We start from the raw sequence: 16302 nt of genomic DNA, 5'->3' as shown, positions 1-16302 counted from the left end.
CGCAACTTGTTCAGAGAGGCAAGAGGGAGACCTGAACCGCTCCTCAGACTGTCAACTCTTCACTCTCTGCTGTCTGCGAACGCGTCATGTTGTTTGTATTTTAATGCACGTGTAACCGGAAGTGAAGTAATGTCCTCCACAATAAAAGCCTCCAAGAAAGAAGAACCCTCTCCAGAAGAAACCTGCCGACTGAATTAGGAAACTAGCCTTTTTAAGGTAAGTACATGTTTGTGATTTTCTTTAAAATATAATATTGATGTATGAATTTGTAGCTTTCTGAATGATAACCTGTGCATACAACTTCACATTTCACACTCTGTAAGCAACTCAGGTAACGTGCAAATTCTTACTGTTCAGTTTTACATGTTTAAATGTTTAGATATGCACATATAATTACAACTGATTGTACACTTCATAGTCTTTAAACAACTCACGTTTAGGCCTAATGTACAATCTTTATGTCCAGTCTTATTGTTAAAATCCTTCAAAGACACACATGTTTTTATATACATGCGTGTGCATATATTGGGTATGGGTATGTGTGTATGTATATGTAGACATAATTATATGCGTATGAAATATGGATTTAATATAACGTAAAAATTGTTTAGTTTATTTTGAAATGCTTTGGAAGTATTAAAGGAAGTTCTGCTAAATTTATACGCTATATATACATGTGAGAGGTTTTTTGCAACTGGCAACAACCCGAACTGCCTGGTCAACTGCCCAATCTGTTCCTGCAAATAGAGTAGGAGCGGTGATATCTCCAAACAGTACAAAGAGGGGAAAGAGTGAAACATTATATGACTGTCTTGGAAAAGAAATCGGCAATCCCCTCTCTGTATCTTTAAAACCTCTTTTTTGTTTCACGGGTCCTCAAAAGGTGAAAACAGTTATTTCTAATAAATCTATACAACGGAATACGTGGTAGACATTATCTACTATAACAAAAACCCACTTTTGGGTGCAAACTTTAACTAAACAAAAATGTGAAAATAGGAAAGGCATGGCAGAAGTTGTGAAATCGAGGATTCCCTGGGTTTTCGTAGCAGTTCATACAGTCAAAGTCTGAGTCACTTTAAATGCTTTGGATTTTTACCATGGATACGGGCTTTGTTCAACAAGGGGACTGCGCCTCATTGCCTCATAATCTTGTCTAAATTCCAATCTCACCAACAAAACTGCTGACAGGGGCTGCCTCTTTTTCCATCCAAGAGTTGCCGGAGAAACCATCTAGAAGTATCACTTAGAAACAGGACAACAAAGAGCAAGTGGCCCGTATCTGTACAGTAAAAGACTGGGGGGGTTTAAGAAGTGCAAAAACACCAGCGTATGGGATCAATTTTTTTAGTGAGGCAGCCTGCATCAGTCCAAAAAGTAAACTAATGAAAGAAATTAGGGGCCCAACCCATTTGTGAGTGCAGTGATGTAAAATGAATCAAATGTAAACTATAAAAAGTATGTGGTGCACCTTATTCCCTTTTAAGGAATATTTAAAAAGTAGCATTAGTGGATAACTGCTTTTTGTGAGACAAGCAACGTCTTGTGCTCAGGTCTCTTTTGCTTTTCTTATCTCTCAGAACACCATGTTCAAGTAACTGATTAAGACACCTCCCTTCTCAGCAGCCCCCATCTGCTTCTCATCAAGTCTGATAATGTGGAGAAGAGGGTGCCAATTTTACAGCGCACTGCTGAATAATTCACCTGCCTTTCTAATGTTGAGACATACCAATAAGGTGACGTGAACAGTGGCATTATCATACAGTTTAACTCCACCTTCTTTTGAAGCATCGTCTTATCTATGCCATGGCAGGTCTGTGCACGCAAGGTTCTCATTTGGAAATGCCTTTCCCCTCGGTATCACATTTTTTTTTAAATCAATCTACAGGATTAAAATGTTCATCTCATTCATGCTACCACAACATCCATTTTTCTGTTACTGTCATTAATGGTGACAAGAAATAATGAATCTTCATTCAGAAAAACCCCCCAACAACGGATGACTGGCGGGAAAAAAAAGTTTTAAGAATCTGAACTAATGTCCTTCAGTGACATCTAGTGCTAAAAAGATAAACTGCAATTTAAGAAATGTGGTAGCTGTGATCCATCAAAATGTATAGTCTCAACAAACTTAATGTCACTTTTATTAAGAGTAACTAATTAAATTATTAAGTGACAAAATAAAGTGTGTGTTGTTTATTTTTCCACTATAATAAGGACTTGGAGGTTGTTGCTGTAACATGCAGTAAAATACAATAAAGACTTTTTAAATTAGATTTTCTTCATGTATTTTGTGTTTGTTACATTTATGTTATGCTATATTAGAACCACTGTAACAGCTTAATAATAATAATAATAATAATAATAATAATATTGATACTAATAATAAGAAAGTAATGTACGTAAACGCTGAGTGTAGTTTCTGATTCCAAAGATGTCAAACCAATCCCTAATTCCTGAAAGTACTATTCTTTATATTGGTCAACAGGGGACGATACTTCTGGTTTCAAAAATCTCTCCTACTGCATGGAGGCCACTGGGAAAACTGCTCTTTACTCCACTTGATCTGAGACCTCAGTAAAAAAATTACCTAATGAGTTTATGGTCACTACTTCTACTCCTACAGGCTCTAAAGAGGCTTCTTTCTGCTCTGAATTTGGTCTTTTTTTAACAGGAAATTCTAGCGACTTTTTGAGTTAACATTAAGCGGGCATTAAAGGAATGATAATGGTACTTATCAGGGCCATTTCCTGCTCTACATCAAGTATGGTTTCCTTATTATACTAACATACTTTTACTTAATCCTTTTGAGTGCACTGCTTTAGTACCTTTTCTTAAGTAAAGCCTCTTCTAAATAACTGTGATTCTAAATATTATCTTATCAGAAGAGTTCCTTGGGAATGTTCTGCTGCTTCTACGCTGAAAGTCTAGCTCCACCCTGTCTTCAACACATTCTTTCATCCCAGTACCAAAAATAGAGCACAAGATATGATGATTTTCAGCCGTTTAAAACAATTAAATTAATTGTAAGTCATCCACTCATTGTTTAGGCTGCTCTTCCAATGGCTGAGCTGTTCTCAGAGGGGAAACTCTTAGCATGATTGAGATGCAGAGGTTCAGTACTTTACACACAATTTTAACAGTTAAAACACCCTTAAGAGTTCAGCTGAAGCTTGTATATGAACAAGTGTAAATGCATGTAGTGAAAATCTTAGGCATGACTCTCTAACTGAATGAATTTGACACAAAATACTCAGAAAAAAGGCACTGTTAAGCCTTGCTTAGATTTTTTTGAAATAGATATTTGATCTGTGATTCTTTGGAGTTAACCCAACTTTGATTTACTGCTTGAAGAATCTAGTACAAGTAACTTGTACTTGGCCAAGCATGTACTTCTTTTACAACTTTGAATTTGCAGTTAAATCTTTTCGAAGCACTTGTAATACATTATGAGCCTTCTACTGAAGTGTTTCAGCTTCAGCTGTGTAAAATGCATGGTAGGACACCTAACCACATTTAGAGCTTATCATTTATTCCTTTCATGGTGCCTAAAATTTATAGAGGATTCAAAGCCACTCTTAGGTTTTCACTGGGGCTCTGAGCAGATTCACATTCTAAATATGTTCACATGAGACACGATGGCTTTGGAAATATATACAGCTTCTCTTGTAATTGAAAAACTATAGCTCAGTCAGTTACCATGACAACTGGAAATCTGCCATAGTAACAGTAGCTTATACTTCTGCATCATATATGCAACAAAGTACTTAGATGTCAAAAGTGTGACACTTGAATTGTTATTTGCTTTACATTTATACAGATAACATGATGACGATCATTTTATGTGCATCTCAGTTTCAATACAACAAATCCAGAAACATGTTTTCAGCAAAACTTTATTTTTCAGTGCATGAACGGAATACCATATCAAGGTCATAGCCTATCCTTTTCAATCCATTTTTAAATATTTTTCTCTTTTTTTTACATAAAAAAATAATGGAGCGATTTAATATACCTCTATTTTTTTTCTCCCCAAAAGAGCACTCGGCAAGTATTTATAAAGGTGCTGTACAATGTACAAACATTTACATCTACTGTTCCTACAGAATGTAGAAGATACCACAAGGATTGTGTTTTTCTTTTTTTTTTTCTAATGAAGCAATGCAAGGCCACAGTATGATGCAGAGATGTCAAACAAAATTGTTCAAATGAAAGCATAAAGCTGTACTACAGTGCAGGGGACATACAATAAAAGAGGATATTATCTGATTCTGAACCAGAGTGAACTTTTTTCAGCACTCGGGGTTGGATTTACTCATTCAACCAACCAAACTATTGCACAAAAGCCTACCACTGATTGGCTCAAAGTACATCCTCTAGGGATTTGTAACCTGAAAACTCCTTTATACAATCACAGACTTCAACCACCATTCAGCTCTCATTGATAACGACTTTATCACACATTTGCTACAATTCAGTTTTCCCTGAGCTCATCTGAATGTGTTTATTTCAAAGTTGTATTTGCAAGTATGTTGAGTATATTTGCGTATCACTTCAAAAATCCTTTAAAGTGGACCTATTATGCTTTTCTTCATTTTCTGTCTGGCACAAACCTCAAATAATGAGGTCATTGTACACACAAGTAGTCCAAGTGAGCCAAAAGCTCAGACTGCTCTAAATGGTTTGTTATTTTTAGACAGTTTTTTATTTGAAAGAATGCTAAAGACACACAGCAGCCCCTCCCACCTGCTGTTTCTGTTTGCCAATAAGAAAAGAATTTGGCATAAAGGTAAGGGCCAAGGAACTAAAACACATTTTTCCAGACAGAGAATGACCTGAATGCTACACAGCGGCCCAATATAACTTAAACGAGTATTATTATTAGGCAAATAGGCAAAGTGACTCTTATGGTGTCCAAGCATAAAAGTTTGGAGCTATAAATCCGCATAATATGTCCTCTTTAAAGTAACAGTGAAATCTGACTATTTCTTATTTTTATAGACTGCACATTATAAAACTACACTGGTCTTCTCTGTGCTATTGGCTCCCTTTAATATGTAAGGTGGAGAGTTTTCTGTATACATGCCTTATTTCAGCAGCTTGTTCAGTATCTTAGTAAACCACATCATTCTCTGGCCTCTTTCATCCTTCAAGCTACCCTGGCACATAATCACACAGCAGTACCTACAATATAAACCCTCATTTATCTTTTCATCAACAAGCAAATGTAAAACAACCAGAGACATGATTCAGAACTTGCACAGCATTACATAAATTGCCATTTCTCCCTTTAACAGTGATCATTTCAAAAAACCAAAAAAAAAACCATAAAATAAAAAAGAAAAACAATAATAAATGCAATGTTTTGGTAGCAAGTATACATCACAAATTAAATACAACTCATGGTCAATCTGTTATGCTACAAGGGCAGATGCGGTGCAATGGAATTAATAGAATTTGCAAAAACACACATTCAAATATATATATATATATACATATATATTGTATTTCACAATGAGACACATTTTGAGCAATTTTAAACATTTGGTACAGCAGTTTGCACGTTACATCTATACATTTCATGAACTACAAATTTCATTGGTAATTCCTACCACTGAAGTACATTGGAAATAAGGTGAAAGCTCAAATAACATGGGACAAATTTCTGAAAGTCTTTATCAAAATGCGGAATGGCTTGATACAGCTACATATACATATATTCATCTATTACCTCAATAAATTACACACTGGTTAGTTATCATACATATGGTAAACAAGATCTCAAACCACAAGTTTCTGGTCTTTTAAATGATACTGTCTGTATGAAGGTGTGTCATGACTATAGCCATAGAACAGTCTAGATTACCTAGTAACACTTGCTGTATTTGCCTGGTGATCAGAATGAAAATTACAAATAAGAAATGGGTTCATCCTCAGCGATGTACAGAACGCGTGCAGTAAAACAAACAGAAGGACTGACTGCATGCAGTTGAGCAAAGTGATAAGAAAAATACAGTTGAAATACTCAACAATGACACTGAGAGCAAAATTAAACCCTAGATGAGTCACACTGTATATTCTACAGACGAGAGGCGAGGGCCTTTCTCTTTTCTTTGCATATGGGTCATTGCATTGTAATGGGTGAAGCGCTGTTTGTAGTCGTCGTTCCACAGGAGGCTCGCAGGATTGGCACATATTCACATTTCTGAATGTCTGGTCTGACAAGGCCCCGAGCATGTCCTATATGCTGCAGTCCTACGTCAAAGATGCTAAAGCAGCAGACAAGGCGGAGGGGAGCTGCTACATGCCACATGTGATGTCACAGGGCTCCCACAATACAAATCTGGCCACAGTCTAAAATGGATAAATGTGGCACCATGTTGCACTTCTCTGTTTTATGGAAGAACTCAGAAAAATAATCCACTGAGGATACTGTAAAATATTCCATGGCACAGCTCACGTCCTTGTGATTCAATATTCCATCACAAAGGGTCACGGAGGACTTCTGCCTCAGAGAGGATTTTGGCTGAGCTGGGCGTTTTCCAAGGGCCAGGGCTAATAGGTCCCTTCAGGGTTTGTAGGGCTCCTGGAATACTGTTTACAGAGGCCACAGAGTTGTCCTTTAAGCTGTCTTCTTTGGATTTAGAAAATGTGTCTTCTCTTGCTTTTACATCTCTTGGTGAATTCACAGAACCTTTCCTACGCCATACATTTTTAAAAGACAGCGGTGATTCTCTTTTGCTAATAGTCTCTTTACTCGTAGTCCTGTTTTCTGTAAGTTTGCCCTTGGCATCAACGTCTCTTTGCCCTGAGTCTTTACCTGTACCTTTCTCGCTCTCTCTTAGTGTACTAGAAAATGTCCTGTGGCGGTGAGATTCCCCAATCGACCTTCTTTTATAACTTTCTTTCTCATGGAGAGACCTGGTCCTTTCTCTTCTCCCTTCCATCTCCCATCCTTGAGGGTATTTTCCAATCTCAAAATCCCCCCCTTTTCCATTTTTCTTTTCATGACCTAAGCTTTCTCTACTGGATGAATCCTTTAATCTCTGCTGAAGGCCTTGTTGATTCTCGGTGCGTTGCAGGGCTGATATCCCTTGCTGTCCAACGTGAGCGGACTTCCCAGGACTGGCAGATTGCGTTTTTGTCTGTGTGATTGGCACCCTTTTTCTGTTCATTCTTGCTTCCTGTGCCTGACTCTCAGTCTTTTTGGGACTGTGTAGTTGCTCTTTGGCTTTAGGAAAAGATTCCTCTGTTTTCTTTGGGCTGCTTAGCTCTCTGGAGTCGTTCCTGGGCCTGGTCCTCTTGTAGAACTTCACATGCTCATTGGAGGTGGGAAGGAGCCCTTCTCCCTCCGTGTCCGCCCACTCAACACTTTCCTCCACTGAGCTTAAACCCCCGCTGCTGCGGGATTTGCGGCCTTGTGGAGAAAGTGTGCTCCAGCTGCGAGAACGCGTCGGTTTGCTGGAGAAAGGAGAGGAAACAAAGGTGGAAGCCCCGGTGGGATATGGAGAGGAAAGGGGTGATGTGTCAGAGAAAACTTCTCCAAAATAGCTTGTGGGTGAAATGACTTTTTGATCACGTCGACCTGCAAGAGCAGCACAAATTTTACATGAGGAGACCATAGGTATGCAAGGATAATAAATATGGCACACAAAAAACTTAAATTCAGAATAACAGGGAAAGTAAATAAGATGATATTATATAGAAGTAAAGGTGGGAAAGCATGTGGGAAAAAAATTACCAAGGTAAAAGAGAAGAGCCCAGTAAAAGCAGTGAAGGTGTTAGTGTTGGTGCTCAGTGTAATAGCACACAGTAGAGGAAGCTGTATTACCTGCATCAGGGGAAATAGAAGAAACGCCAAAGGAAGCAGACAGTTAGAGAGTTAATGACTAAATTAAAAAAACACACACAGCAAAGAAAGCACATTGAAATCAATGAGGGCTTAACTACAAAACAGGCTCCATCAACTAACAAATGGATGCAGTAATTATCATTAGGTGGATTTATTGTTTGTGCATGTATTTAACTACTGGCAGTGTTCCCTTCCTTGTAAACTGGGAAATAGCAGCTAAACTCTTTAGTAAATAAAACAATTTAGTTTCTATCTCAAACTTCATGTAAATATTAAAAAAATATTAAAGGAACAGGCTGACTTTGACATACCAGTTTCATAACAAAGCTAAATACAGTATCAAGCTACAGCCAGCAGACGGAAAGTTTAGATAAGCATTAATATTGGAATGATGGGGAAAGAGCTGTCTTTGCACTGTAAAGGTCAAAATAACACCCACACCCTTACATCCTCACACACACACACACACACACACACACACACACACACACACACACACACACACACACACACACACACACACACACACACACACACACACACGATATTCTACAATTATGTCTATTTGTAAATGTCATTGAGCCACTGGCAACCAAATGCTTTAGTTTCCAGTTATTCTGCACTGTAAAATCCACCCCAAAAATTCTAACCTGAGTGATGATACAACATTTCCAAGCACAAAGTTTGCCCATATCAAATTCAACGCACTGAATAGTTTCAAATGATGTACTCACTCGCATCTTGAGCAAGACCTGCCCCAGGTCTCAGCAGCAGTACCACTTTGTTTCCTCCGGCCTGGATCAAATCAATAGCCCGTGTGTGGGAAATGCCACGAGCCGGCTCCCCGTTAATCTCCACTATCTCATCTCCAACCTGTCGGTAATTCAGAAAATTCAATTGTAATACTAAAATATACCTATGAACACTTTGCATATTTTGCCAGTCAAATTCACTGAAACACTTTGCTATCAAAAATTAAAGTTTTATGCCATGCACACATGCATACACTCCCTTTCTCACATACACACATCTGCCTACACACACACACACACAGTTTTGTAATACCCTGGAGGTACCTGCTATTATCGGAGATGACAAAATAACTCAGGATAAAGCTTGTAAACATGTCAGTTTGATAGACTCTAATCAGATAGAGTGAACAAGCTTGTTTGTGCAGCAGGCCGGGATTTAGATTCAAAGACAAAAAATTTCCAAGGAAACCTCAACACAACCCTTTGACTTTTACAGTGTGGGAGCATTGTCTTTGTCGGGAAGAAATGACAGCAACAAAGTGATGAGAAAATAACCACTGTGTGATCCCTTTGTATCAGAAAGTCATTCTTTCTACAAAGGACCTTGGACCAACTCTCACACTGACTCCCTCACTAGAAGAAAAGAGCTATTGTTTCTCATCAGAATATGTTCTCAGATGACCCTTTCAATGATCTTTCCACCGATGGGAAATCAGCTTTTTCATTATTTCAAAGGTACATGTGTGCATTGCTTTGACGGACAAGCAGAGATCACTGAATGAGTAAAGAAGCTTGTTTTAAATAATAAAAATGCAGTAGTTGCTACACAGTGCAGAGAACTCTGTTTCATCCCGAGACAGGCAAAGTCGTGCCCACAGATCACAGTCTGGCAGGCCTAGGATTGATTTCCACTAGGGAACTTTGCTCCATTCTCTTCCTGTAATAATAATGTGATAGTATCATCCCCATGGGAAAATTCTAATTTCGCTGAACCTCCACCATATGAAGAGAAAATACAGGGTCAATTGCTTTGTGACCTTCTGTTAACAGCCACAAACTTAAAAAATGGATGCTTGCTTAGATGGATGGATAGACTGGTGGAGACATACGCAGTACACACATGATGATGAACACGAATAAAAAAAACATTAAAGAACTAAACCAAAATCGTCTTTATCGCTTCGCTGTTTGCTGCGTGGAATTCCATTTCACAACGAAAGCAACAAAACGCTGCACAGATCACAGCAGAAAACATCGCATGCCCTACAACACTGCAAGTGGCACTTGTTGAAACACAATTCATTAGTTTAATCTCAGTCAACGCGAGGCGACACAAATTATATTTTGATGTACGACTTTCCTTTACAAACTAAATGTGCAACACTACATTTCTGCAAAGGAATGCTTTCTATAATAGCATGTCATGCTGCATGTAGCAATGGTAAGAATAATAACATGAGCTCCAAAACAAAGCACTGATTGCACTGCATCTTGTTTTATGATTTTTTTTCCCCCCATTAGTTTTTGTTTGTAATTTCTTGTCAGCTGTGTGATATCAATCTCTCAGCAGTGTCCATTCCACTCACATGGATTCTTCCGTCTTGTTGAGCAGGCCCATCTTCTGCAAGTCTCAAGATGTACAAGCCCATGTTATACTCTGTGCCCCCTCGCAGACTGAAACCAAAGCCCCTGGGCCCTCTCTCTAACTCCACTGTCAGACAACCCTACAGCATGAAGACAACACTCATTTTTAGACATACACAAGTGTACTAACATACATCTTTTGCTGTGAAATTAGTGATGCCTCATTAGGAGAATCAGAGAATATTAGAGATGCTATAGTTTATTCTTTGACCATAATGACTTGAAAATTACATAAAAGAATCAGTATTATAAGTGCATGAACTTTATAAACCTGTGAAAGATGGTGTAAGCACAAAATAACCTCTTCTGATAGTTTCTAAGACAAGAAAGGAAGAAAAAAAGGGCATGGCTCTTACCTGGTTGGGCCCTGTCACACACAGCGTCCCTGTCTCACCAAGTGAAAGAGTTTTGTGGTCAGACCAGTTGACTCCTTCCTTTCTCTCCTCCATGTCCAGGTTATAACTAGAACAAACAGCATATGCACTTAATTCCTTCAGTGATACTTGTAAACAGAAGGCCGCAGGCCAACAAATGAAAAAGCTTTTATGAAAAACAAAGTGAAATTTAACGCTGGATGTTAAATAGGAAAGGCCTGCGCGTACTCGAACGACACCTCTTATCATCTTACGCACGTTTATGTTTATTACACCGGTGTCTTTATAGTTTCTCTGGCTTTTTGCTCTGAGGGTATGACAACCTCATTGCCACGTACACTATTTATTTCATGCTCAGTAGTTATTGTGGTGAGACTTTTACTGGAGGTTTATAAGAATTCGTTAAGGTTTTTAGTAATTAAAAAATAACATCACCATAACCATAATTGAATTTATTTTCAATTTAAGAGCTTTTTGATGCCTCCTCGGTCTACAGTTTCTCAGCATTACATAATACAACTTTCTTATACTTTTGACTGTTTAACATAACTTTAAAAAAAAATCAAACACTTGCAAGAAAACTTACTAATGCTAAACATGCATGAAGAATTATGCCGTTTCTCAGCTTTCTTTTGTGGGATTAAATCCTTACCGCTCATCCTGTAGTGCTGATCTTTGCCCCATGGCTCTGTGCTGAACAGCTGGACTTTGTTTTGCTGAACTCGCTCCAGATGGAGGGCCCTTGTACTCTAAAATACATTTTAACAACATATTAGAATCAGTATATTATAATATTAATACTGAAAACTCCTACTGGTAAAAAAGCAGACATACAGAATTCTTCTAACATGATTAATGCTCATTTTAAGCTAAAGGTTTTGCATTTATTTCCCTTTAACAACCCTCAATGAAGCCTTAAAATATCCTAGTAAAGGGATTCTCAGGTATTTTGCTTTATTTTTATTCATACAATCATTTCAGTGAAGAATTTTCAGTTTCTAACTATGTCAGTTTGAAACTGAATTTTTAATATTGATAATAAAATATTTATATCTTATGAAGGCTCGATTTAATTGATTACCTGGCTGCAAAACTAATGTCCCAATAAAGGGCCACTTTGAACTGAACAGACCCACTAACTACTCTAATAAATGCACCATCCTCAGAAATATTCACCATCCTCGGGAACCACAGTGAGGGTGACGACATTGCCGGCTTCCTTGATAAGCTGGACGATGTCATTGTGAGAGAGCTCGATGATGGAGCGTCCATTGACTGCTGAGATACGATCCCCGACGTGCAGCAGGCCACAGCGGTCAGTGGGACTGCCCTCAATGATACGGCCAATTTTGTGTGGGATAACTGAAATGGCAGTAATAAAGACATATGAGGCCTGGTCAGAGTGACCATTAGGAAGCTGCCTTCTTACTGTCTGTTTACTGTCCTTTTTCAACACAATGGCAGTAAGAAGGGTCCCACAATTACTTAGTTTTGTCAGGGTTTGATTCAATCTACAAAAAAAGTCTTTCAATTTTCTAAAAAAATACTCTTGAGGCCAGAAGCTAGCCATTTTCTGGATATATTTGTAATAAAAATAATAATAATAATAATTACAGACCTATCATTTTTTTTGTATATGTTACCAACAACCAAGTGTATTAAGAGGCTGTTGAATGGGTTAGTTAAATGTACATGCTTATCAACTTCTTCAGCCTAAGTAAGGCATATGCAGAAATATGCTACAATGTTTGATTTAATTGAATTACGAGAACTGAGCTGACTGAAAAGACTGAACTCACCTCCATGTGGAGGTTTGCTCTTAGACGTGAGGATCACAAAGCCAAAGCCTTCAGTTTCCTTGCGGTGGAGTGTGATGTCAAAAGACTCGTGGTCCAGCGCACTCGGCATCGGTAGGCGAGGTAGTTTGGGAGAACCATTCACCAGCACCGGAGCCATTTCCTGAGGATCTTCATCTGTCGCATCTGATGTGAAAGGATACAGATGCTAATGCATTTCTGTCTTGAACAATTTTTTTTTTTTAAATTTGAGTGTTGAGGTGTGTATCCTTGAGGAATCTGAGACGATTTGAACTGTCTTGTCTTTGAACTATATGGTCTACAGGTCTACAAAACATGGGTGATGATTGTGCAGGACAGTGTCTATCTTGGTAACAGGATAAATGTTTTGTGTAAGATCTCGAACTCAACTAATCCCAAATATCCAAAATGTTACTTGGAATAAACGAAAATGCATGGCAAGTGCCGAGACACATTCTATGTTTCCTAGTGCTCTTTTCTTTGACCTGCTACACCTCATGCAACTCAGTTTAAATGCATGCATTCATTATTAACATGTTGTTACTGTTTATTTTTGATGATTTGCTGGTTCAGCAGTCTTAGTCTGGAGTAGCTGCTTCAGAAGCAGAGCTCGTCATCTACTAATCGGTTGGTGGTTTGATTCCTGCCTGCTCCTAGTCTGCATGGCATGAGTAAGATATTGATAATAAACCAAATTTGAAATGTCTCCCTCACTTTTTATGGTGACATTGGTACATTTGGACCCAGTATTAGGTTTTTACACTGTGTAGTATGTGTTGGACTACTACCTATAAAGCAAACTTGGGCACATTAAAGTTTTAATCTAATCCAATCTGATAAATTCAAAAAATCTAGTGCAATAAAACTCCTGAATGTACTTTTAATTACAAAAAGTTGACAAACATGCCAGGTTTTGCTTGGCCTGTTACTCACCTCTGTAGATCACCTTCCTACGAACAGTCAGCATAACTTGACCATTTCGGGCAGCGTTGGTCATCAGATCCAAAACCTGCTTGTGCGAACGACCCTTGACCATCACGCCATCGATACCAATAAGTTCGTCTCCTGCTCTGAGACGCCCGTCCTTCTCTGCAGCTCCATTAGGCACAATGGCACCAATGTACACCTGGGGAAATACATTCTGATATGGGGTTAATAACAGACCCTGACCACTGGGTCAGTGTCTAATAAATACATAAAATTGTATAATTTTAACCAGAAATTAACTTTCAAGACACTCATATATACACTTACTGGCTGTTGTGGCCCTTCTCCTCCCAGAACACGGAAGCCAAAGCCCGTTTCAATGTCCCGCTTCAGAAAAACATCTATATCTTTGGCGTGAGGCTCTGTGGGCATAATTTTCCTAGTGTTTAAAGCTGGCCAGAATGACAAAAGGTTTACAAAATTATATGAACAAGTGATGCTGGTCTAAACTTACGTCTGCTCTCCAAAAGAGCTTTGGACTTCAAGTATATCTCTGTAGCATCTCGTTTGGGAGAATCGGCAGAGCGCAGGGTGCTTGTGTTGGAGTGGTAAGGCAAGGCCTGAGGTGCCGAGTCTGTGACAATGTCCAGAGTTTCTGTACTGGCCGTCATTTCCTGTCTCTGACAGACACATGTTGCTTAATGTTTTCAAAAAATGAAACCATTTATGTAGAATATGGCTCATTATCAAAAGCTAGTGGATGAGCATCTAATGGTGACGGATTACAAAAGCAATAAAGGTCACTTTTTATGAAAACATCAAGCAGTTTCACTTTACTTACTTCCTATTGTTTTCAATTCTAAGCAAAGGGATTTGGATACAATACGTTTTAAAAAGTAAAGATTTCCCCAAAGGCTATGACAGGCCTCTTCAGGCAGAAAGGGCAAGTTTCTTATCTAAAACCGTTGCATTAATAATACCACGATATCTACAGAGGCTCATCCATGCTTCATTACCATTGCAGTCCCCTGACAATAGTCGGAAGACTACGAATACAGAAAGGAAGTAATTAAGATTGTTTTTCAGAGCAAACAAAAGAAGGCGCCCAGAAACATAATCAATATTCAAATTTATTGCTATCATTTAATTCAATGCAACAGAAGCCGGTTAGGCTGAAGGACAAAACGCTTTGAAATCAAATTGAGGGATATATCCCCGTGGGGAAACGATAATGAAGAAATAGACAAAGATAAGATTTTACTCACAGGCTTCAGACTCTTCACAGGCGACGTTTGACCTATGGAGAGACACAGACAGACAACAGAAACGTATTAAGAAATGAAAACAAGATTTGGAACAAGAGTCACTGAGTCACTGTCCACCAGATGGCAGTGACTCTCCGACAGAGAGAGTGAGCATAAAAATAAACCAGTGCTGCTCTAAACTCGAGAGCTGTGCTCACTAAAGAATCATCCATTAGGGAATATACATTCATGTGCTTTTAAAGATACATAAGAAATATCAAGATACTACACGTGCTGAAGTTGTGACAAATCAACTGTAAGAGAGTGGGTGAGGGCATTAGAGATTCATGCATATAATTCACTGACTGAAGATTCCCTTCCTGCTCTCTGTTCACTGTACAGCACACCCACATATTCCATCTGAGCCCCCCCCCCCCCCCCCCCCCCCCCCCATCTCAACGCCCTGCTTTAAGTGAATTAACAAACACTGCTCTAGAGCCTGGAGTCCTGTGGAGCTGGGCTAACACGGCTGATGAGGGCTTAATGGAGCCTGATGTAAAAGGGGAGACACAGCGGTGTTTTTCCGCTTCACTGCAAAATTCCCAATCCAACATCAGAGTCATCAACGCCATGAAATAAGACAACTGTACCATACATACACATGACACACACCTTCCCACACAACTCTTTTTCTTCTATTATTTCTCTAAGCACTGATGCCCACCAATCCCACAAACAGGAGCACAGGGATCCTCTTCCACGCCACAGGCAATTGTCTAATGAGGGTTAAAACTAGCATTAGCGCTTTAACTGGACGGGCTGGACGAGGCTGAGCCCAGCTCTGCTTTAACTGTGGGGTCGTGCAGTGCGTCAGTGGAGCAGGAAGTGGTGATGGCGGCAAAAGAGTGAGCATACGTAGCGCAGGTGTTCTGGGATACAAGGCAGAGGCTCGAGGTGTGGCTATGGGGAGGAAGCCCCTGAGGATGTTCCCTCTACAGCCATTTAGCTATGGATCCCTAAGAGGCATGCAGAGATCTCCTTTGCTGTGCTGATGATCAAAGCCAATCCAGGGTTCATCGACTAGCACAGTAAATCCCTGGGGTGGCAGGAGATGGATTTAGGAGACATTTGTAGGGTGTCTACTCTCCTCTCTTTGCTACTTGGAATAAAGCACATCCCCACACTTACGTAATTCCTGCTCACTCACTTGTAACAGAAAGCATTACACCTCAATGGGAATTGACATAAAAAGATATAGATTAAATCAAAGAAAAGAGAAGGAACGCTCAAGAAATGTTAAACATGTAGAGTCTGCGTGCCAGAAAATACGACTCTGATGGATTGAGTCTGATCATCATTTGCAAGAGTTAGAGTACAGTGGCACTGTTAGATCTATTCAGCTAAAAAGGCAGCATTCTCTGCTGTGGTGACCTTACACAGATCGCAGTCAAAGTGGCATCACCCAGACTTCTACAGAACAACAGTGTGCAGTCAGTCAGTGCCCCCCAACCAGCCACAACACCACCTCACCTCTTCTCAGTATCAACACGCTGACCTCACCTCCCATGGGCACTGTTGGAGTTGCATTGACAGTAATAGCATATTATGTCACACACACAAGGGCATAAAAGCATAAGAATAATAGAGGGATACACTGAGGAGGAAAAACAAAGATTGCTTGCTGAGAAAGAA

General features: G+C 39.3%; 1 protein-coding gene and 1 long non-coding RNA gene across 5 annotated transcripts in view; one reads left to right on the top strand and one right to left on the bottom strand.

The window, feature by feature from the left end:
* Positions 1-103: 103 nt before the first annotated feature.
* LOC146518023 (uncharacterized) overlaps positions 104-16302 on the top strand; it is a 37680-nt gene continuing 21481 nt past the window's right edge. For both annotated transcript variants that reach the window (XR_014874144.1, XR_014874143.1), the window contains exon 1: positions 104-216. This is a non-coding gene — a long non-coding RNA (uncharacterized LOC146518023). The remainder of the gene's footprint in view (positions 217-16302) is intronic.
* Positions 3883-16302, bottom strand: part of magi3b (membrane associated guanylate kinase, WW and PDZ domain containing 3b) — a 132607-nt gene continuing 120187 nt past the window's right edge. The window contains exons 11-23 of one of the 3 annotated variants that reach the window (XM_085159960.1): positions 16141-16182; positions 14632-14663; positions 13881-14046; positions 13694-13788; positions 13373-13580; positions 12422-12604; positions 11799-11984; positions 11275-11371; positions 10605-10710; positions 10191-10328; positions 8587-8725; positions 7742-7831; positions 7473-7585 (exon numbers count right to left, since the gene is read on the bottom strand). In XM_085159960.1, the coding sequence (XP_085016086.1) occupies positions 7782-7831; positions 8587-8725; positions 10191-10328; positions 10605-10710; positions 11275-11371; positions 11799-11984; positions 12422-12604; positions 13373-13580; positions 13694-13788; positions 13881-14046; positions 14632-14663; positions 16141-16182 (1442 nt within the window). In that variant the 3' untranslated portion in view covers positions 7473-7585; positions 7742-7781. Of the gene's footprint in view, positions 7586-7741; positions 7832-8586; positions 8726-10190; positions 10329-10604; positions 10711-11274; positions 11372-11798; positions 11985-12421; positions 12605-13372; positions 13581-13693; positions 13789-13880; positions 14047-14631; positions 14664-16140; positions 16183-16302 lie in introns of all 3 variants that reach the window. The other 2 variants (XM_085159957.1, XM_085159959.1) reach the window with 2 other exon arrangements.

Source organism: Neolamprologus multifasciatus, chromosome 5, assembly GCF_963576455.1.
Source record: "Neolamprologus multifasciatus chromosome 5, fNeoMul1.2, whole genome shotgun sequence".
In the NCBI taxonomy this organism is placed as follows: Eukaryota; Metazoa; Chordata; class Actinopteri; order Cichliformes; family Cichlidae; genus Neolamprologus; species Neolamprologus multifasciatus.
Note: the sequence above shows the minus strand (reverse complement) of the source record. Positions and strands in the feature narration are given on the sequence as shown.